The sequence below is a fragment of the Vulpes vulpes genome, chromosome 5, assembly GCF_048418805.1.
Source record: "Vulpes vulpes isolate BD-2025 chromosome 5, VulVul3, whole genome shotgun sequence".
Lineage (NCBI taxonomy): Eukaryota > Metazoa > Chordata > Mammalia > Carnivora > Canidae > Vulpes > Vulpes vulpes.
Window position 1 is genome coordinate 76,881,046 of NC_132784.1, and position 23,850 is coordinate 76,904,895.

Consider the following 23,850-nt stretch of genomic DNA (forward strand, 5'->3'; position numbering starts at 1 on the left):
CCAATTCTGCACACCTGCCAGGAGGATGAGAAGTCAGCTTTCCAGGTACCCAGGAGGAAAAGTAGGATTTGTTGGCCTCCCTTCCTAGACTCAGCTACTAGCTGTGTGCGAATGTTTTGTCACTCTAACAACAACTCCATCAGCACTATCACTGTGATAGACATTCAAATACTAAAGTTATATTAAAATCAATAGCATATGTCTCCATTATAATCCCTGAACTGCTTTGATGACAGGGATTATACTTAGTGCATTTTTCTACTTCCAGTCAAGAACAATATTTGGATTCCTTGAAAAAATAATGTATTAAAACAAGTGAAACCATTTAGCTCTGTCAAGCTAAATTTCATGTAATTATTTGTTGCAACTTTTACCATTTGTACAGGTGGTGCATATTCATAAGTTGGATGTCCAGGGTCTGAAAACACTAGAATAGTGAGGGTGGAATACACATTAATGAAAGAAATCTTTATTTAGAACTAATTTATTTAAATCAATTAACTGTACTTATTTTTCCCCAGTCGTGAATGCAAGATACATTGTAGACATGTGCATTCATGGGTTAGCAAGAACCACACTCAAAGTTCTTAATTGTGATAATATATGGAGAATCCAAAGGTCGGTATCTCTCTAAATGCCTATTAGAATTAGAGCAAACCTATAGTAAATGGGGGGTAGAATGAGAGTGTAACAATTTTATTCAGAGTCAGCAAAATATCGGTATGCATGTAATAAAATGAATATAATTCAAAAATATATAGTTGAGTGAAAACCATCAGATATCCAAATGAGTTATATATAACATATTGTGCACTTTAAAACATACATTATTTTACTTTATAAAGCTATATTCCATTTTAAGGACATACATCAGCTTTTGTGAAAGAGGTACCTATGGGGAAGAAAACTAGAAACGGACACGGGAAATTAGTTTCAGTGTTCTGCTCGGGTGTAGAATTACATTATCACTAACTCAATTTTAGCCCTTAGATTAGAAAAAGAAAAAAAATAGGAGTTACACACATATTCATAATTTTTATTCCTTCTGAATCTTCTAACACACTATAGGAGATGTTTAAATAGTTTTGTTAATCCTCAGATATAACACATGGAAGAAGCTTTTGTGGAAAATGCTGAAATTTTATGTAATTTCTAGATGAATAAAGCATGTATCTGAGAAATGATCTATTTAAAAGCAGATATTTCAGTAAAAAAACAAAAATAGCAAATTAGAAGCAAAGTAAATTTCATGTATATATATGTGACTTCATATATATGTTCATATTTGTATATATATAACATTATATTTTATGTATATATAATATATTACCTCAATATGGAATAAAACTTATGGAATAATTAGCAAAGATGATTGACATCATTTCCTGCTCTCAGATGCTTTGGGAATAACTGAGGATTGCATTCAAGTTCCCAGGGGAGTTTCTCAAATAGAGGAGATGCTCATAAATTCTTCCCACTGTAGTCAGGCTGGTAATCACATAGGGAAATAGGAAGCCAGTCCCCACTTAAGGTGAGTAGCGGCCACCGATATGATTGCTAGATTACCTGCAGTGATGATTCTTGATTCCTTGTTCAATTTAAGGAACACATATGAGTATTGTCACCAATGCCAACTCAGTACATCACGTATATTAATCATCTCTTTTCCTAACTAGATTTCTTAGAGCTAAGATATATGTTTACCACTATTAGTATGTTCTCTAAAGGTGGTAAGGGACCTCATTTCTATTTCTGATTATCTCTACATTTAGATTGAGATTCTAGACAATACACATCATGAAGGGGGAAGTAAGTGCTTTTGCAACCTCAGCTTAGGATCCTCCACTGTCCCTCCCTCACCTCTGCATCCCTCTCTCCTTTTAATGGGATTGCAATGTTCTCAATTGGACCAACCCATTAATCTCTGCTGAGGCTATTTACAAAAAGTTATAGAATATTGATTGAGATTAGGTATTCCCACCCATGGGCTCCCTGTCTAACCCCAGGCCCTGGAACTGTTCTGAGTTCCTGCTTCCATCTGAGAAGGGTCAGGTTTGATGCTCAATTCCCTTGCTTTTTCCAGACAGTGCTTGGGTAGGACTGGGGGAAGGAGTACCACATAAATATTCACTCAAATGAGTTTCAGGGGAATTGCAGGCATTTGTAAAAATCACAATAAAATGCATATTGAGATGAAGAGATTTGCCAACTCTACAAACTGCTATGGAATAGTCCTCTGGGGTATAATTTTTGTAGCTTAAAGCATTAGAGTTTTTCGTTTGTTTGATTGCTGCTAATGGATGTTTCAAATTGCTTCGCTGTGAATATTTTGTTAATTTGAATAGGTTTTTGGACAGAGTAAATTTTGTGAAGTAGTTTCATCTGCCAAAATAATGTTAAATTGCTATTCTATTTTTTGAAAATTTCCTTTTTTAAGGGCATCCAGAGCTTTTAGTTTTTAAGGTTATGAATTGTGAACAGTTTCTTATGACATGATGTCCTTGACAAGTCTACAGTTGATTTTTGTGTGGATGAACAGAACATCCAAGTTCATCATCCTTTGTAGGGATGATCACCTTCCCCAGATCCAGTGAAGACCATTTTTTCATGCCTGTCCTGACATGCCCCTTTTCTCATATATTACAGTTCTTTGCATGCATGGGTCTTTGCCCGAGGTTCCCATTCTTTTTCATTGATGTCTACCATATCATCTCAAGAAATCCAGCAAAAGTTTTATTATCTGGTAAAACAAGTCCCTTCAAAAGTGTCTTGCTTCTTCTTAACAGTTTGCATTTTCAAAATGTATTTGAAACCCATATCAAAATCTATAAATATCCTTAGTGATTTTTTATTGTAAGGTCATTGAATAAATAGATCAATTTCAACACAAGTAACATTTTGTCACATCAGGTTGTGCAATCCAGGACATTGAGTTTCTATTAATTTACTTAGGACTTCTATAATGCGTCCCTAAAAGGTTTGAATTTTTCTCTCTTTAGGAGTAGGTTTTGTTTCTATAAAATATTCCATCAATATGGGATTTCACTTTTATTCTTAATTTTAGTTGCTTTTGTCCATTCTAACTGGTATTAATTCATCATCTATTCAGATGCTCATTTATCCCCTAATTCTTTTTGATGATGTGGTAAAATCTGATTACAGATTTTCCAGAAAAAAACTGTCCAGCCAAACATAGGATCAACCCAGCTTGAACAAGTGTTTTATCACTCTTAGGCATTTTTAAACATATATCAATGGTATATTAATATTGTTTACAGTTTTACAGCTGCATAAGTGAAATTATAGGCCCAAATATTTAGTGAGCTTTAACATATATAAATATAACAAAATATTATAATTTGCATATACAAGTATGTGTATGTTTAAATCAGGATTTAGGGTCTCCTAGAATGAGTCACAATGTAGTCCTCATTTTAATACTTTAGAAGACTTTGTAATGAAATCAGATGATTTTTTTCCCCCGTAAAACTTTGGAAGTACCTACTTTTGAAAACAATCTGAAGGAAAACAGACTTGGAAAAGAAGAAGTAGATAAAGTGCAATTCTTAAATAAACTGAATTTACAAGAAACATTTCACCTATAGTTGAGAGAAGATGAAATAAAGGTGTAAGAATAGGATTTAAATTAAAATATATAAGTGTATTCCATTTCTCCCAAAGCCATGCCCTGTTGGCTTTATCTGGATCAAGTAATCATTTGTCCTGATCCATGCCATTTAAACAAATACAAAGTAAATACTTCTACTGAACCATGCTATATGTCTTTCCCCTCATTTCCCACTACTATGTATGTCTTTCATTCATCTGCTTCAGGCAATGTGATTTGCCAGCCTGTATTGAATTTGAGATAGCACACCCAGTGTTGGCGTGATATTTTTCTTGGTAGGGTGAGTACATTTATAGCAGCTTACTGGATGATTTTAGGAGATACATCAACAAATACAATTTAATGACTTTTTCCTTAAAATGTGCTCGACCAGGCAGCCTGGGTAGCTGAGCGGTTTAGTGCCACCCTCAGCCCAGGACATGATTCTGGAGACCTGGGATCCTGTTCCATGTTGCGGTCCCTGCATGGAGCCTGCTTCTCCTTCTGCCTCTGTCTCTGTCTCTGTCTCTATCTCTGTCTCTCTCTGTCTCTCTCTCTCTCTCTCCGTGTGTGTCTCATGAATAAATAAAATCCTTTAAAAAATGTGCTAGAGAAATCTAATTACATTACGCCTACCTCTGAGATATTAGGGGTAAGTTAAGGCAAATATGGGAAGGACCACTTTATTTTTATTTTTTGCCGTATTGAATAACTTCTAGATGTGGCCTTATTTGGAATGAAAAATAGCAATAATCACACACTGAAAGAGTTAACACCCAAGTGTTGAGAATCCACAGGCACTACTCTATGGGAAATAAAAGATATCTATGTGCATTAGAATGCACTAGTTGGGACTTCTGTAAAGGTGCTAAATTATTGTCTATTATATACAAATTATAAACACTCTTTAAAACACATAAAAGCATAAGAGAATGAGAATACAGTTTTATTTTTTTAAGATTTTATTTACTTATTTATAAGAGACTAACAAAGAGGCAGAGACAAAGGCAGAGAGAGAAGCAGACTCCTCACAGGGAGCCTGATGTGGGACTCAATCCCAGAACCCCTATACTTGGCCCTGAGCCAAAGACAGATGCTCAACTGCTAAGCCACCCAGGCATCCTGAAAATATAGTTTTAAAAATGATATGAATGGTGGAAAGAGAATGGTCTTAAATATGCAGAGCTACAATGATAAAAGTAAACCAAAGTCTACTGCATGAATTAATCATGGTTTTCTTTGGGACAAAGGTTGGGATAAAATTTCAAGGACCAGAAGCAAGGGCTTTTACTTATATTAGAATACTTTCCTAACTATTATGTGTTAACCAATTATAGATAAGTTAAGTAAAAGCATATCTAAAAAGATATCAGGATTACCACTTAAGACCAAATGTGTCTAATGATACCTGTTGACAGACCATAAATGGATGATAGTGACTTGGTAACAATAGCCAGCAAACAGCACAAATAAATAAACTGACTACTGTATATCTTAGGTTGTAACACCTCCTATTTTGGTTCCAGGTTCAGTGTCGAGGTGAGTCCTATTTTAAATTAACCAATCGAAAAAATTGGACCAATCTGATCCACAGATGTTGTCTCCTGAATCCCTATGACTCTTGCGATGGTTGTTCCCACAGCAATTTCACTTTATGGCCTGGATGAACAAAATCTAACAGTGCTAACAGAATTCATCCTAATGGGAATCACCGACCATCCTGAGCTGCAGGCTCCCTTCTTTGGGTTTTTCCTCGTCATCTACACAGTTTCAGTGGTGGGCAACCTGGGCATGATCATCCTCACCAAGGTGGACTCCAGGCTCCAAACACCCATGTACTTCTTCCTCAGACACCTGGCTTTCATTGATCTTGGCTACTCATCAGCTGTGGCACCTAAAATGTTAGTAAATTTTGTAGCTGATCAAAATACAATCCCCTATAACTGGTGTGCTACCCAGCTGGCTTTCTTCATCTTGTTCATCATCAGTGAGCTTTTCAATCTGTCTGCAATGGCCTATGACCGTTATGTGGCCATCTGTAACCCTCTGCTCTACACCATTGTTATGTCACAAAGGGTGTGCTGGGGGCTGATAACAATCCCTTATGTCTACAGTGCCTGTCTTTCTCTGATAATCACCATCAAGATTTTTATGGCATCCTTCTGTGGACATAATGTCATTAGACATTTTTACTGTGATAGTCTTCCCTTGTTAACTTTGCTGTGTTCAAGCACACGTGACATTGAGTTGATAATACTGATCTTTTCAGCATTTAATTTGATTTCCTCCCTTCTCATAGTGCTTGTGTCCTACATCCTCATCCTTATGGCCATCCTTAGGATGAACTCTGCAGAAGGAAGGCTCAAGGCCTTCTCCACCTGTGGATCCCACCTGACGGTGGTTGTTGTATTGTATGTCACTCTCTTCTTCATGTACATGCAGCCCAAATCCAGTCATTCCTTTGATACTGATAAAATCGCCTCTATATTTTACACTTTGATAATCCCTATGCTGAATCCCATTATCTACAGCCTAAGGAACAAAGAGGTAAAAGGTGCCCTTCATAGAATATGGAAAAACCTGCATAAACTGCCTGTGTAGAGATCAATATAGGCAGTACCTGTAATAAAATAGGTTACAGACTTCTGTTTAGGACATGTCATTGGCTTTAGAAAGGAGTAATGTGTAGAAGTCGTGGAAGGCTAGAAATGCTTTTCCTGTATTTAACGCATAGGTATTCCAGTAGTGATCATTCTTCTCATGCCAGCTTTGGTTTAAGTGCTAAGACAAGTCCAGACCACTATTCCCATATTACTAAGTACTTATTTTGCAACTGAAGGCAAGTTTTGGTTTGCTCTGTTTGTTTTCTTTAAAATACATCATGCCCTGATAATCTTTTTATCATATTTTTATGTCTTTTATTAAATATGAAATAAATATGCCCACCATACTGGCAAATGGCACAGAGAAGATGGAGCTTAATGTTCTTTGTGTAAGGAATATGCACATCAATGAATAATCAACACTGTCTGCCTTAAGAACTAACACTTTAACTTTATCCCATTTATCCCATTTTATCCCATTGTGGTGGGTTGCATCTCAGTCTGTTACGTGTTGATATGTGAGCCTGTGTATGCTTATTGGGACTTCATCAAGATAAGAAGCTTTTGCACAGCAAAGGATACAGTCAACAAAACTCAAAGACAACCTACAGAATGGGAGAAGATATTTGCAAATGACGTATCAGATAAAGGACTAGTTTCCAAGATCTATAAAGAACTTATTAAACTCAACACCAAAGAAACAAACAATCCAATCATGAAATGGGCAAAAGACATGAAGAGAAATATCACAGAGGAAGACATAGACATGGCCAACAAGCACATGAGAAAATGCTCTGCATCACTTGCCATCAGGGAAATACAAATCAAAACCACAATGAGATACCACCTCACACCAGTGAGAATGGGGAAAATTAACAAGGCAGGAAACCACAAATGTTGGAGAGGATGTGGAGAAAAGGGAACCCTCTTACATTGTTGGTGGGATTGTGAACTGGTGCAGCCACTCTGGAAAACTGTGTGGAGGTTCCTCAAAGAGTTAAAAATAGACCTGCCCTACAACCCAGCAATTGCACTGCTGGGGATTTACCCCAAAGATACAGATGCAATGAAACACCGGGACACCTGCACCTGGATGTTTATAGCAGCAATGTCCACAGTAGCCAAACTGTGGAAGGAGCCTCGGTGTCCATCGAAAGATGAATGGATAAAGAAGATGTGGTTTATGTATACAATGGAATATTACTCAGCCTTTAAAAAAGACAAATACCCACCATTTGCTTCAACGTGGATGGAACTGGAGGGTATTATGCTGAGTGAAGTAAGTCAATCGGAGGACAAACATTATATGTTCTCATTCATTTCAGGAATATAAATAATAGTAAAAGGGAATATAAGGGAAGGGATAAGAAATGTGTGGCAAATATCAGAAAGGGAGACAGAACATAAAGACTCCTAACTCTGGGAAATGAACTAGGGGTGGTGGAAGGGGAGGAGGGCAGGGGGTGGGAGTGAATGGGTGACGGGCACTGCAGGGGCACTTGACAGGATGAGCACTGGGTGTTATTCTGTATGTTGGTAAATTGAACACCAATAACAAATAAATTTATTAAAAAAAAGGAAAGCAGAAATAAAAGTGTGATTATTTTACATAGCATAAATGTGTACAGCAACAATTCAAAATTGCTTATTTCTGAAACATTAGAAATAATACCCGAGTTCTGCAAGATTGGTGCATATAAGGTCAGCATTTAAGACATCTGGGGTTTTTATGTTTTTGTTTGTTTTTTTTTTTTACTACAAGTACCAAAAAAGTAAATATATATATATATATATATATATATATATATATATATATAATTTAAAACTAAAAATTTAATTGAAATAAAACTTTATAATACCTTAGAAAAATTTTAGTGAACGATTTGTATGATTTTCCTGTTGGATACTACAAAACCTTGCTAAATTATTAAGGAAGACATAATGTTACATATACCATACCATTATTTGGATGAATAAATGTCATGTGGTTAGTTTCCCCTAAATTATTCAATGCATTTAATACAGTGACATTCAGAATCCAAAGTATTTTGTGATACTCAGGTTGATTTTAAGAATCATGTGTAATTTTAAAAATTGTAAGCATTACTGAATGGTACAATTGTTCTTTTGCTATAAATTTAAATATTTATATGTTTCTGTAGAATTAAAAACATACTAATTAAAAAAAAGGATCTAGACTATCTTAGAAGAAGAAAGAACGCAGAGGTATTCCAATAACAGTTATGAATTCCTTTAAAGCTAGATCAGGTTTTTAAATTATTTTTAGAACTATTTTAAATTTTTAAATTCTTCCTTCCTTTCGTCATTCCTTCTTTGTCTCTTCTTCATTCTTTTAGAATTATGGAGATGACTCTAAAATTTACTCAGAAAGGCAAAATGCCTAAAATATAAAGATAATCTTGAAAAAAGAGAACAAAATGACAGGTGTAGCACAACTGGATTTCATTATATATTTTAAAGGTTTAGTATATAAGAAAACATTTTCCTAATTGTCATAGTCCCTAAAGGAGTAATATAGATGTCCTTCTAAAAATTCAAATCAGAAATACCATATAATCAAGTAATTTCACTGCTGTGTATTTACCCAAAGAACATAAAGATGCTAATTTGAAAAGATATGTGCATTCTTATGTCCATTGCAATATTATTTACAGTAGCCATGATACAGAAGCAACCCAAGCAGCCCTTGATAGATGAGTTGATAAAGAGGATGTGGAATATGTATGGAATGGAATATTATTCGGTCCTACAAAACATGGAGATCTTGCCATTGTGCCTCTTACAAATCCATAAAGAATTTACATGAAATACAATACAAAGGTGACAAATGATATTAACAATCATGTTTCAAGAAAATATCTAAGTTGCCATTAAACATAAAGATTTTCAATTGCATTCAGCATTAGAATAGTACAAACCAAAACCACAATGATGCCTTGCACATTTTCACAAGTAAGAACCTGTGAGGAGAGAGGAGGGGCAAGACGGGGGAAGAGTAGGGTCCCCAAGTCACCTGTCCCCACGAAATTACCTAGAAAAACTTCAAATCATCCTGAAAATCTACGAATTCGAGATTTAAAGAGAGACCTGAGATTTAAAGAGAGACCAGCTGGAATGCTACAGTGAGAAGAGTTCGGCTTCTATCAAGGTAGGAAGATGGGGAAAAAGAAATAATGAAACAAAAGGCCTCCAAGGGGGAGGGGCCCGCGAGGAGCCGGGCTGAGGCCGTAGCGAGTGTCCCCAGGACAGGAGAGCCCCGTCCCGGAGGAGCAGGAGCTGCACCAACCTTCCCGGGCGGAAAGGGGCTCGCAGGGAGTTAGAGCAGGACCCAGGAGGGCGGGGATGCCCTCGGGCTCCCTGGGACACTAACAGGCACCTGCGCCCCGGGAGAGTGCGCCGAGCTCCCTAAGGGCTGCAGCGCTTGGCGGGACCCGGAGCAGCTCGGAGGGGCTCGGGCGGCGGCTCCGCGGAGGGGGCTGCGGGGCTCCAGGAGCAGCTCGGAGGGGCTCGGGCGGCGGCTCCGCGGAGGGGGCTGCGGGGCGGGAGCGCGAATCCACCAGCGCAGGCTCCGGAGCACAGGGCGCCGGGACACAGCCCAGGATCCGGCCTCCCCTGGGACAGGCAGAGGCCGGGAGGGCCCAGGACAGCGAGGGCGCTCCTGCCCCGAGCTGAGCAGATCAGCGGCCCCGCCCCGGAGCCTCCAGGCCCTGCAGACGGAGAGCCCTGGAGCTACTGCGGGAGCTGACTCCAGGGCTCCAGAGCTGGCCCCGCCACTGCAGTTGTTCCTCCTGGGGCCTCATGGGGTAAACAACCCCCCCTGAGCCCTGCACCAGGCAGGGGCAGAGCAGCTCCCCCAAGTGCTAACACCTGAAAATCAGCACAACAGGCCCCTCCCCCAGAAGACCAGCGAGACGGACCAGTTCCAAGGGAAGTCAAGGGACTTAAAGTATACAGAATCAGAAGATACTCCCCCGTGGTTTTTTTTTTTTGTTGTTGTTGTTGTTGTTGTTGTTGTTGTTGTTTTTGTTTTGTTTTGTTTTCTTTTTGCTTTTTGATTTGTTTCCTTCCCCCACCCTTTTTTTCATTTCTTTTTCTTCTTTTTCTCATCTGTTTCTTTTTTCTTTTTCTCTTTTCTTTCCTTCTTTCTCTCTCTTTTTTCCTTTTCCCAATACAACTTGTTTTTGGACACACTGCACTGAGCAAAATGACTGCAAGGAAAACTTCACCTCAAAAGACAGAATCAGAAACAGTCCTCTCTCCCACAGAGTTACAAAATCTGGATTACAATTCAATGTCAGAAAGCCAATTCAGAAGCACTATTATACAGCTACTGGTGGCTCTAGAAAAAAGCATAAAGGACTCAAGAGACTTCATGACTGCAGAATTTAGATCCAATCAGGCAGAAATTAAAAACCAACTGAATGAGACGCAATCCAAGCTAGAAGTCCTAACGACGACGAGGGTTAATGAGATGGAAGAATGAGTGAGTGACATAGAAGACAAGTTGATGGCAAAGAGGGAAACTGAGGAAAAAAGAGACAGACAATTAAGAGACCATGAAGACAGATTAAGGGAAATAAACGACAGCCTGAGGAAGAAAAACCTACGTTTAATTGGGGTTCCTAAGGGCGCCGAAAGGGCCAGAGGGCCAGAATATGTATTTGAACAAATCGTAGCTGAAAATTTTCTTAATCGGGGAAAGGAAACAGGCATTCAGATTCAGGAAATAGAGAGATCCCCCCCTAAAATCAATAAAAACCATTCAACACCTCGACAATTAATAGTTAAGCTAGCAAATTCCAAAGATAAAGAGAAGATCCTTAAAGCACCAAGAGACAAGAAATGCCTGACTTTTATGGGGAGGAGTATTAGAGTAACAGCAGACCTCTCCACAGACACCTGGCAGGCCAGAAAGGGCTGGCAGGATATATTCAGGATCCTAAATGAGAAAAACATGTAACCAAGAATACTTTATCCAGCAAGGCTCTCATTCAGAATGGAAGGAGAGATAAAGAGCTTCCAAGACAGGCAGGAACTGAAAGAATATGTGACCACCAAACCAGCTCTGCAAGAAATTTTAAGGCGGACTCTTAAAATTCCCCTTTAAGAAGAAGTCCAGTGGAACAATCCACAAAAACAAGGACTGAATAGGTATTATGATGACACTAAAGTCATATCTTTCAATAGTTACTCTGAACGTGAATGGGCTTAATGACCCCATCAAAAGGCGCAGGGTGTCAGACTGGATAAAAAAACAGGACCCATCTAATGCTGTCTACAAGAGACTCATTTTAGACAGAAGGACACCTAGAGCCTTCAGGTGTAGGAGAATAGGTTGGAGAACCAATAAAAGGTTGGAGAACCATTTACCATTCAAATGGTCCTCAAAAGAAAGCAAGGGTAGCCATCCTTATATCAGATAAACTGAAATTTACCCCAAAGACTGTAGTGAGAGATGAAGAGGGACACTATCTCATACTTAAAGGATCTATCCAACAAGAGGACTTAACAATCCTCAATATATATGCCCCGAATGTGGGAGCTGCCAAATATTTAAATCAATTAATAACCAAAGTGAAGAAATACTTAGATAATAATACACTTATACTTAGTGACTTCAATCTAGCTCTTTCTACCCTCGATAGGTCTTCTAAGCACAACATCTCCAAAGAAACGAGAGCTTTAAATGAAACACTGGACCAGATGGATTTCACAGATATTTACAGAACTTTACATCCAAACTCAACTAAATATACATTCTTCTCAATTGCACATGGAACTTTCTCCAGAATAGACCACATATTGGGTCACAAATCGGGTCTGAACCAATACCAAAACATTGGGATCATCCCCTGCATATTCTCACCATAATGCCTTGAAATTAGAACTAAATCACAACAAGAAGTTTGGAAGGACCACAAACACGTGGAGGTTAAGGACATTCCTGCTAAAAGATGAAAAGGTCAACCAGGAAATTAAGGAAGAATTCAAAAGATTCATGGAAACTAATGAGAATGAAGATACAACCATTCAAAATCTTTGGGACACACCAAAAGCAGTCCTAAGGGGGAAGTACATCGCAAAACAAGCATCCATTCAAAAACTGTAAAGAACTCAAATACAAAAGCTAAACTTACACATAAAGGAGCTAGAGAAAAAACAGCAGATAGATCCTACACCCAGCAGAAGAAGAGAGTTAATTAAGATTCGAGCAGAACTCAACGAAATCGAGACCAGAAAACTGTGGAACAGATCAACAAAACCAGGAGTTTGTTCTTTGAAAGAATTAATAAGATAGATAAACCATTAGCCAGCCTTATTAAAAGAAGAGAGAGAAGACTAATTAATAAAATCATGAATTAATAAAGTAATAAATAAATTAATAAAATCATGAATGAGAAAGGAGAGATCACTACCAACACCAAGGAAATACAAACGATTTCAAAAACATATTATGAACAGCTATACGCCAATAAATTAGGCAATCTAGAAGAAATGGACGCACTCCTGGAAAGCCACAAACTACCAAAACTGGAACAGGAAGAAATAGAAAACCTGAACAGGCCAATAACCAGGGAGGAAATTGAAGCAGTCATCAAAAACCTCCCAAGACACAAAAGTCCAGGGCCAGATGGCTTCCCAGGGGAATTCTATCAAACGTTTAAAGAAGAATCCATACCTATTCTACTAAAGCTGTTTGGAAAAACAGAAAGAGATGGAGTACTTCCAAACTCGTTCTATGAGGCCAGCATCACCTTAATTCCAAAACCAGACAAAGACCCCACCAAAAAGGAGAATTACAGACCAATATCCCTGATGAACATGGATGCAAAATTCTTAACAAGATACTATCCAATCGGATCCAACAATACATTAAGAAAATTATTCACCATGACCAAGTAGGATTTAGTCCCGGGACACAAGTCTGGTTCAACACTCATAAAACAATCAATGTGATTCATCATATCAGCAAGATAAAAACCAAGAACCATATGATCCTCTCAATAGATGCAGAGAAAGCATTTAACAAAATACAGCATCCATTCCTGATCAAAACTCTTCAGAGTATAGGGATAGAGGAAACATTCCTCAACATCTTAAAAGCCATCTACGAAAAGCCCACAGCAAATATAATGCTCAATGGGGAAGCACTGGGAGCTTTTCCCTAAGATCAGAACAAGACAGGGATGTCCACTCTCACCACTGCTATTCAACATAGTACTGGAAGTCCAACCTCAGATATCAGACAACAAAAAGATATTAAAGGCATTCAAATTGGCAAAGAAGAAGTCAAACTCTCCCTCTTCACTGATGACATGATACTCTACCTAGAAAACCCAAAAGCCTCCACCCCAAGATTGCTAGAACTCATACAGCAATTTGGTAGTGTGGCAGGATACAAAATCAATGCCCAGAAATCAATGGCATTTCTATACACTAACAATGAGACTGAAGAAAGAGAAATTAAGGAGTCAATCCCATTTACAATTGCACCCAAAAGCATAAGATACCTAGAAATAAACCTAACCAAAGAGGTAAAGGATCTATACCCTAAAAACTATAGAACACTTCTGAAAGAAATTGAGGAAGACACAAAGAGATGGAAAAATATTCCATGCTCATGGATTGGCAGAATTAATATTGTAAAAATGTCAATGTTACCCAGGGCAATTTACACGTTTAATGCAATCCCTATCAAAATACCATGGACTTTCTTCAGAGAGTTAGAACAAATTATTTTAAGATCTTTGTGGAATCAGAGAAGACCCCGAATAGCCAGGGGAATATTAAAAAAGAAAAGCATAGCTGGGGGCATCACAATGCCAGATTTCAGGTTGTACTACAAAGCTGTGGTCATCAAGACAGTGTGGTACTGGCACAAAAACAGACACATAGATCAACGGAACAGAATAGAGAACCCAGAAGTAGAACCTGAACTTTATGGTCAACTAATATTCAACAAAGGAGGAAAGACTATCCATTGGAAGAAAGACAGTCTCTTCAATAAATGGTGCTGGGAATATTGGACAATTTGCAAATGACCTATCAGATAAAGGGCTAGTTTCCAAGATCTATAAAGAACTTATTAAACTCAACACCAAAGAAACAAACAATCCAATCATGAAATAGGCAAAAGACATGAAGAGAAATCTCACAGAGGAAGACAGACATGGCCAACATGCACATGAGAAAATGCTCTGCATCACTTGCCATCAGGGAAATACAAATCAAAACCACAATGAGATACCACCTCACACCAGTGAGAATGGGGAAAATTAACAAGGCAGGAAACCACAAATGTTGGAGAGGATGTGTAGAAAAGGGAGCCCTCTTACACTGTTGGTGGGAATGTGAATTGGTGCAGCCACTCTGGAAAACTGTGTGGAGGTTCCTCAAAGAGTTAAAAATAGACTTGCCCTATGACCCAGCAATTGCACTGTTGGGGATTTACCCCAAAGATTCAGATGCAATGAAACATCGGGACATCTGCACTCCAATGTTTCTAGCAGCAATGTCCACAATAGCCAAACTGTGGAAGGATCCTCGGTGTCCATCGAAAGATGAATGGATAAAGAAGATGTGGTTTATGTATACAATGGAATATTACTCAGCCATTAGAAATGATAAATACCCACCATTTGCTTCAACGTGGATGGAACTGGAAGGTATTATGCTGAGTGAAGTAAGTCAATCGGAGAAGGACAAACATTGTATGTTCTCATTCATTTGGGGAATATAAATAATAGTGAAAGGGAATAGAAGGGAAGGGAGAAGAAATGTGTGGGAAATATCAGAAAGGGAGACAGATCATAAAGACTCCTAACTCTGGGAAACGAACTAGGGGTGGTTTCGGAAGGGGAGGAGTGTGGGGGGTGGGGGTGGTTGGGTGACGGGCACTGAGGGGGGAACTTGACGGGATGAGCACTGGGTGTTATTCTGTATGTTGGTAAATTGAATACCAATAAAAAATAGATTTATTATTTAAAAAAAAAGAACCTGTGAAGAAAATGATGGAAAATACTGAGTGTAGACAGGGATATTAAGCAACCGTAAGTATTTGCTTTCAAATAGGAATGCACATCAAATAAACACTGCAAACTCATCAGGTAGTATTTATTAATGATAATATGTATATCCTACTACTCAAAACTTTCAGTGTGAAGCATATACTCAAATAAAAACACATCCAAGTTTAAGCTGATCTCGATTAAATAGTAGTGTGGATGTGAAGGCCGAGGGAGGCAGTATTTTTAAGTACTGCTTTCAGGAAATTGTGTCTGTGTATCAGGGCAATATTTTTTATAAAGTATAAATGACTCTCTTTCATAAATACATTACAAAAATCCAAATTTTATTTTTTTTATAATGCAACGGTGTGAAAAAGAAAGCTTCATGCTCATCAAAACATCATATGAAATGGAATGTTTATATCCCTCGTCATAAAACTGCAAATTCAGATCAATTCTAATATTTGTTTTTTTTTTAGATTTTATTTATTTATTCATGAAAGACATAGGCACAGACCCAGGCAGAGGAAGAAGCAGGCTCCATGCAGGGAGCCTGACATGGGACTCCATCCCAGGTCTCCAGGATCACACCCTGGGCCGACGGTGGCACTAAACCGCTGAGCCACTTGGGCTACCCAATTCTAACATTTGATTATAGCACCATGAATAACTGATTTGTGGTATATACATAAAATGGATCTGTCAACAGACATGAGAATGAGCACTCTAGAACTACCTATAACAACACATCAGCTAAAAGAAGCCAGACAAAAAAATACATATGCTTCTGTGACCACAATGTCATCAGTCATTTATACTATCACTGTCTCCCTTTGTTGTCTTTGCTCTGCTCAAATATGCATAAAATTGAATGATGATTTTGATTTTCCAGTTTTTATTTGAAAATTTTTTTTCTTCTGATAGTTCTTACCTGGTGATCCCGGTAGCCATTGTCAGGATGAACTCAGCTGAAGGTAGACACAAGACTTTTCCCACCTGTAGGTCCCACCTGACAGTGGCTACAGTGCTCTATGGGATTTTGATATTTATATACATGCAACATGAGTCCAGTCATTCCTTTGACATTGAAAGTGGTGTGCCTATTTTGCACTCTTCTAATCCTCACACTAAATCCCTTTACCTATATAGCTTTTGAGGAACAAAGATGTCAAATATGCAGGACAAAGGAAGTGGCAAAAAGTATGCAATATCTTCTCTTAATTATCATACCATGTGGTTCCTATCAATATTAAACCTAGTTATGTATTCTTTCACAGGTAAAAGCAAAACTAGATGAATTCAATATATATTTAGAGATTGATTTCTACGTACCTGTCCTACTCTAAGTGAACTTGCAGAAAGAGACATTTGGCATATAATATACATTAATTTAAATACCTGCAAAATTATGCCATTCTGTTAAGAGGTAAATTCATATATAGTTAACCAGTAAAAACCTGCATATGAATGACACAGTGTAAATAAGATTTAAATGTACCAAAACAGATAACGAGATGGGATCAAACCAGGATTAATAGAAGGATGAAAGGGTAAACGGAGATTCAATTTTACAAGAAAAAGGCATTCTATGGTGAAAGTCAATCAACTGGCTAATGTGGTTAATGTGGGACTGTGGGACACCTGGATAGCTCAGTGTTTGAGTGTCTGCCTTGGCTGAGGTTGTGATCCTGGGGTCCTGGGATTGAGTTCTGCTTTGTGCTCCCTGCAGGGATCCTGCTTCTCCCTCTGCCTGTGTTGCCTCTCTCTGTGTCTCTCATGAGTAAATAAATAATCTGGGGGGAAATAAAGGTTTCTTTCCATCTCTCTCTTACCCTTCTTTCTAAAAAAACAAAACAAAACAAAAACTGGCTAATGTGTCCATGTAAAGTCAATTGTATTCAATTGGTAGGAAGCTTCACTTCTGCAAGATGATTGAGTTGTAGAGATTTGTTATAAAATATTGTGCTTTAATCATCATTACTGATTGTATACTCAAGTATTGGTCAAGGGTATTGATCTCATGATATGTTTCTTATCACAATAAAAATCAATAAATAGATTTGGAAAAACCAAAAAGGTCATATATAACTATTAACTACATGAGGTAGAGGGAATGGGGAAAATGGATTAGTACATATTCAGCTTCTGTATAATTAATTTAAAAATTTAAAATAATGAATTATGTAAGAGAGAACTATTCTTTCAGGTACAGCATGGAAATATTACAGTGTCTGTAATATCATTTCCTGCACATATCTATGTGGGTATGTATATGTAGGTGACATGTGTGTGTTTCTTACAAATACTTTGAAAAGTGTAGTTTTGTCATCTGGATGGTACTGTTGTGTCTTAGAATTTATATGCTTAATCAAAGTAAGTTTATTTTGTGTCATACTCACAACCTCAGAAATGGACAATACGTCCTGTGCAATAAACAATAAGCTTTAAATGAGAGATCAAACTCTTATATAAAGCATCAATGAGAATGGAAACTGTAAAAGTAGTACTTTTATCTTTTTAAATTTTATATTGTTGGAATGCTAAATAGATGGAGAAGTTAGCAGAGCTCATCAGGGAATAAAGTCCTGTTGATTGAACAGGGTACAGGTGAACTTTGGCCACATACAGACAATCTAGGATGGTACTATTGTGTCTTAGAATTTATATCCTTAATCAAAGTAAGTTTATTTTATTTCATACTCACAACTTAAGAAATGGGCAATATTTCTTATGCAATAAATAATAAGCTTTAAATGAGAGATAAAACTCTAAAACATCAATAAGAATGGAAACGGTAAAAAGTAATTTTCTAAAAAATTTTATGACATTGTGAGAATGCTAAATAGATGGGGAAGCTAGCAGAGCTCATCAGGGAATAAAATTCTGCTGACTGAACAGGGTGCAGGCTAACTTTGGTACATAACAGATAATCTACAAATGACATTACAGGGGAAGGAACAATACAAACTTCCTGTGGAATCTTGGAATCTGGAAAGGACCTCAAGGATTTCAATTCATTTTCATGGGTAACCTAAGGTGTATAAAAATTTTTGGTAGGGACACCTGGGTAGCTTAGCGGTTGGGCACTTGCCTTTGGCTCAGGTCGTGCTCCCGGAAACCAGAATTGAGTCCCGCATCAAGATCCCTGTGGGGAGCCTGCTTCTCCCTCTGCCTGTGTCTCTGCCTGTGTCTCTGTTTTTCTCTCTCTCTCTCTCAGTCTGTGTCTCTCATGAATAAATAAATAAATCATTAAAGAAAATCTTTGGTATTTCCTCTTTATGACCCACAATATGTTACCTCAAAACGTAAAGCCTGGAATGTGCCACACCCTTGTTTGATATTAGGAACGCTACAGTGAAGAAAGAACAGTGTGTCCTGCTCTAAAGTAAGGGATATTCTAGGGAATGGGAAGCAAGCGGTCAATGCTTCTTTATTAAACTTAAAAATCATATTAAAGATAAATGACAGACCTGAAGACTAAACCTCATATTTCAAAATTTTAAGATGGATTTTATATTCACTCATTCTTATCTCCATCATTCATTCCAACAGTAAGTCAGCAAATATTTTTGAACACCTACTCTTTCCTGGGCATTTCAGAAGTTACAAAAACAAAGGAAAACTATTTAGATATATCCTTTTCACTTATGAAGTTTACAGACTAGAAAATACCACACAAGAAGTAAAATAAAAGTGTTATCAATATTTAATTACAAAATTTATACATGCATGAGGAAAGATGACAAGATTGTGAAAAATGTATTCTCCATCACACAATCTTAATTAAAAAATAGCAATAGGGCCAGGCATATGATGGGTGCTTTCTAAAAGTTTCTAAAATAACTGACATTTAGAGTTCTTAAAACTGCACATTTTGAATTTAGGGTGTATGTCATCTGTATTTCATGGCAAGATACACCAGGGCTTGTTTTTGACATGAGAATGGAAGTTTTGCATTCAGTTCTATTTGCAGCCACACTTCTTAACCATTACAGGGGACAATTCAAAAGAAACAAACACACAGAGGGTGGAATCATTGCACATTATTGTTCAGTAGGATCATCTAAGCATATCCCTAGGCTATCTTGACATTTTCACTCTGTGAGCGTAATTGTGTGGAGATTTCAATAATTGGCTTCTTTCCCTGGGGAATCAGAAATTTATCTGGGCATTCCTGTTTCTTGTGTAGGGACTCAACCCATAAAGAAGCTTACTCAGTGTGTGGGTCTTCAGGGACATCAGACACTTGTAAATCTCATCAGCGTGCCTCCTGTAGAACTTTTGTAGTGGGTCTCAACAGATTTCTGGGACAGGTAGGTTAAACCCAATAATTTCACTTAGTACTCATCCTGGCTATGAACTCCATGTAGAGGGTTATTTATGGATTCAAATCAGACTTGGAACCGAAATGATACCTATTCTGTTCTCTTTTCCCGGGGACTGTTCTCTGAAGGCTTAGTGAAAGAGACAGGCAAATGACTCAATCCAGGGTGCCCAGTATCCCTGCTGATAAATTCAACAGCATGGACATTTCTATGGAATAAAGAAGAGTCATCATGAGGATTCTATTTCATCTTGGGATAAAAAGGAAGGTTTCTGCCTTAGAGTTTGTAGGATTGATATTTTAGAAGGCACTCTATGCCAGAAAGGAAGCCTTTTAAGTGTCTTTGAAATACCAGATTTCTTCTTCAAGAAAGACCTACTAAATTGCACAATGTGGAAAAAAAATGTTTCTACCCTTCTGGATGTTCATTTTGTCAGGGTGACAAATCAAACAAGGAAAGATTCCCTGATGTGAACTGGCAGGCCATAAGTTGCTGGTGGACACTGACAGTTCATGTCAAGATGCCTTTTGTCTCAACACAAGTCAGGTTTAAGTAAGTTCAAGACGAATTGAACAGTTAGAGACCAATAGAATATCTCTTGAAATCATTTTAGTAGCTAATTATAAACATTCGCAATGTGATTTCTTGGCCAAATTGTAATATAAATGATTAACATTAGGTATACTTTTGAAGTTCTTTTCAAGAGATGCTATTATTTTAGTAGACTCAAAAAATTTTTCTTTTCAAAACAAACTTGAAAAATATGTATAAAAAATTAACCTAGCTTTATCAGAAACACTTAATTCAGAAAGTCTCCTAGGAAACATAAGAAAAATACTTATATCAATGATATATACTTATCAAAATAAAAAAAACAATCCTAGCTTTGCCACTAGTAACACTTCTTTACAAAAATGATTAATAAGATTTAATGATATATGCAAATATATTTTTAACAGCTAATTACACAAATTCATGGTACATAGTCCATAATTATTCTTATTGGTAGGTTTTTTTCCCTTTTCTTTTCTTTCTTTTTTGTTTTTTGCTTTGCTAAATCAAGGATACAGTTATTGAGTATATTATGTTCTGGAATGACACATGCACAGAGCTGCTTTGCATGCAGCAAAGAAACAAGAAATGTTTTGCTTAAAGTGAGTGTTGCTATTGAATTTTCCACCTTAAACTTAACTTTCTATTTATTTACAGATGTGGTATTAGGAGAAAAGAGATATGGAATATTGCCACACAGTTATATAACCTGAGGAGACATATATTTGATGTGTGGAGTAAAGTATCTTTGATTCAACAAAAACCACATATTTAAGAAAGAATCTGGTTGTGGGAGAACATAATCTGACTTGTTTGTTAAGTATATACCTAGATATCATGTGTCCCAGTTGCTTGGATATGCAAAATTATAATTCACTTGTTATTCACATTTCAACTATGAAAATCCTAAGTGAGATAGAATGAGGTGCTGGGAACAAACAGGAAACCATATTAGAAAATCATTCAAAACATGCTAATAACAAAAACTGCTGGAAGCAGATATTTTGCATTTCTTGTTAGCAAGTTCTGTACTAACTTGAGTTTGTGTAGTATTTCATTACATTCACACAAGACTAGAATGTAAACACTTGATAAAAATCTCACAGCTAGTAATTGATGGATGGACATTCAACCAACCAAGTGACCAAACAAACAAGCAAACAAAACACATTAAGCAAAACCATAAAATCATAGCATTAAACAATATTGCACACAGATTCTTTCCATGATTTAATCTCATTAAATCATGAGCCTCAACTGTCTTATCAGACATAGAAATAATTCTATATGTCTCCTAGGACACTCCTGTAAAATAATGAGATTATTATTTTGAAATGACCTGCATTATTCTGGGCATAGAGTACAGTACATAATGGATAATGTTAGCACTTCTGTATATTCATTTCTCTGTACAAAGAAAACAAAGTAATCACACTTGAGCAAATCAAACCTACAAGTAATAGTTTTTAAAACTACAAAACAAGTTTTAAATAATTTAAAGGAAAGAGGTATGGGAAGATGGGAAAAAAAAGAAAGGGCTGCTAGACCATGATAATAGAAAAGCATTTGATCAGATAGAGAGCAAAGTGACAGAAAGGAGTAGTGTATTTGGCTAAAGAATTGTGTTCCTTTAAATAAATCTGTTTCTGACTAACACTAAGAAGGAAGGTTAATGAGTGGTGGTCTGGTGTTGGGCAACTGAGTCAGAAGGTTATTGAGGTGTGGCAAAACTGACAAGGAAAAACCCAGCATATTCAAAGTATTTTTTTCCCACAGAAATACAAAATTCCCCAGGATGATAACAAGGTATGGGCTAAAGGGAAAGCCAGAGGCAGCCAAGGAAAAGGCACAGTTACAGAAAGTCCTTCTGGCTCATCAACTTCTGTTACACAGCTACCTTATAATTGGAAGCAGACACAGAGACATGTACATGTGTAAATACATATTCATGTATAGTATAATTAGTAATGTTAACATATGAAAATAAATATTACTACATGTAATATAATAGATTAATAAATAATCAAGGAATATAAATTATATCTAAAACAGTTGAAAAATGAAGAGCTTGGCACAATAGTTCTATTGTTTTTAAGATTTTATTTATTCATGAGAGACACAGAGAGAGTCAGAGACACAGGCAGAGGGAGAAGCAAGCTCCCTTCAAGGAGCCTAATGTGGGACTCAATCCCAAGACACTGGGATCACGCCCTGAGTGCAAGGTAGACACTCAACCTATACAGTACCACCTGGCACAACAGGTCTAACAACCTAAAATTGGTCTCTAGAAAGTTTCTATTTCTGAATTTTACAAAAGATTATGAGAAATACAATTAAATTCTGACACTTCCACATGTGAAAAAAGTGTCCCATTTAAAAGAAACAGTCTACTATCCAACATGAACCAGAAAAATCAACTTGACCATCTATTAACCTCCTTCCATTTTCTCCATTAAAAGATGAGAAGAACAAATTAAATGGCCTCAGGGAACCTGACCCACCTGACTGAGTTCATTCTCAGGGGAGTCTCAGACCGCCCAGACCTCCAGATGCCACTCTTCTTTGTTTTCCTGGTGATCTATGGGCTGACCGTGGCAGGGAACCTGGGCATCATCACCCTCACCAGTGTTGACTCGCAGCTTCAAACACCCATGTACTTCTTCCTCAGGCACTTGGCTATCATCAATCTTGGCGATTCTACTGTCATTGCCCCTAAGATGCTGGTCAACTTCTTGGTTTCAAAGAAAACCATATCCTACTATGGATGTGCAGCCCAGCTGGGGGGCTTCTTAGTTTTTATCGTGGGGGAGATTTTCATGCTGGCTGCAATGGCCTACGACCGCTACGTGGCTATTTGCAACCCCCTGCTCTACATGGTGGTGGTATCTCCGCAGATCTGCCTTCTGCTGGTGTCCCTCACATACCTCTACAGTCTGACTACAGCACTGACCGTCTCCTGCTGTGTGTTCTCTGTGTCATACTGCTCTTCCAATGTCATCAACCATTTTTACTGTGATAATGTCCCTTTGTTGGCATTGTCCTGTTCTGATGCCTACATTCCAGAAACAGTGGTGTTTGCCTTTTCAGGGACCAACTTGTTTTTCTCCATGATTATTGTTCTAACCTCCTACTTCCACATTGTCCTTGCCATTTTGAGGATACGTTCCTCAGAGGGACGACGAAAAGCCTTTTCTACCTGTGCCTCCCACATGATGGCTGTCACTGTGTTCTATGGGACCCTTCTCTTCATGTATTTGCAACCAAGGACCAACCACTCATTAGATACTGATAAAATGGCCTCTGTCTTCTACACCCTGGTGATACCGATGCTGAATCCCCTCATTTACAGCCTAAGGAACAAGGATGTGAAGGATGCATTCAAGAGATTCCTAAAGAGCCCTTGCCAGGCTTTCAAATTAGTGTAAATTTAAAGATTCAGTTCTCTTATTTAAGGGTTTTTATTTGCTCCTGAAAAGCTAGTATCTACTAAGTAGAGGCAATAAATAGTTATAAATTTTGTGGTTTCAATGGGTACATCTTAACTCTTTCTATTCCACCGTCAAATATCCAACTATCCCTAATACAAAGACATATTAGTTGACCATACAAAATGGGTTTAATTAAGTGGTAAACAATATTTTCAAAGTAAGTACAACACAATTTGCTACTGGGTTTTAATAATTTGTGATCAAGGAGCGGAGTATCTGAGGGTTGGAGAAATTATATGAACACCA

General features: G+C 37.6%; 2 protein-coding genes across 2 annotated transcripts; both read left to right on the plus strand.

Moving 5' to 3' along the window:
• The first annotated feature begins 5,233 nt into the window (after window positions 1-5,233).
• LOC112930559 (olfactory receptor 8K3-like) lies at window positions 5,234-6,208 on the plus strand. The gene has a single exon (XM_026012903.2). It carries the CDS (start codon window positions 5,234-5,236, stop codon window positions 6,206-6,208), a length of 975 nt encoding a protein of 324 aa, XP_025868688.2.
• A 16,385-nt stretch (window positions 6,209-22,593) lies between these two features.
• Window positions 22,594-23,541, plus strand: LOC112930623 (olfactory receptor 8J2-like). The gene has a single exon (XM_026012964.2). The coding sequence runs from the start codon at window positions 22,594-22,596 to the stop codon at window positions 23,539-23,541; it is 948 nt and encodes a 315-aa protein (XP_025868749.2).
• The last annotated feature ends 309 nt before the right edge of the window (window positions 23,542-23,850 follow it).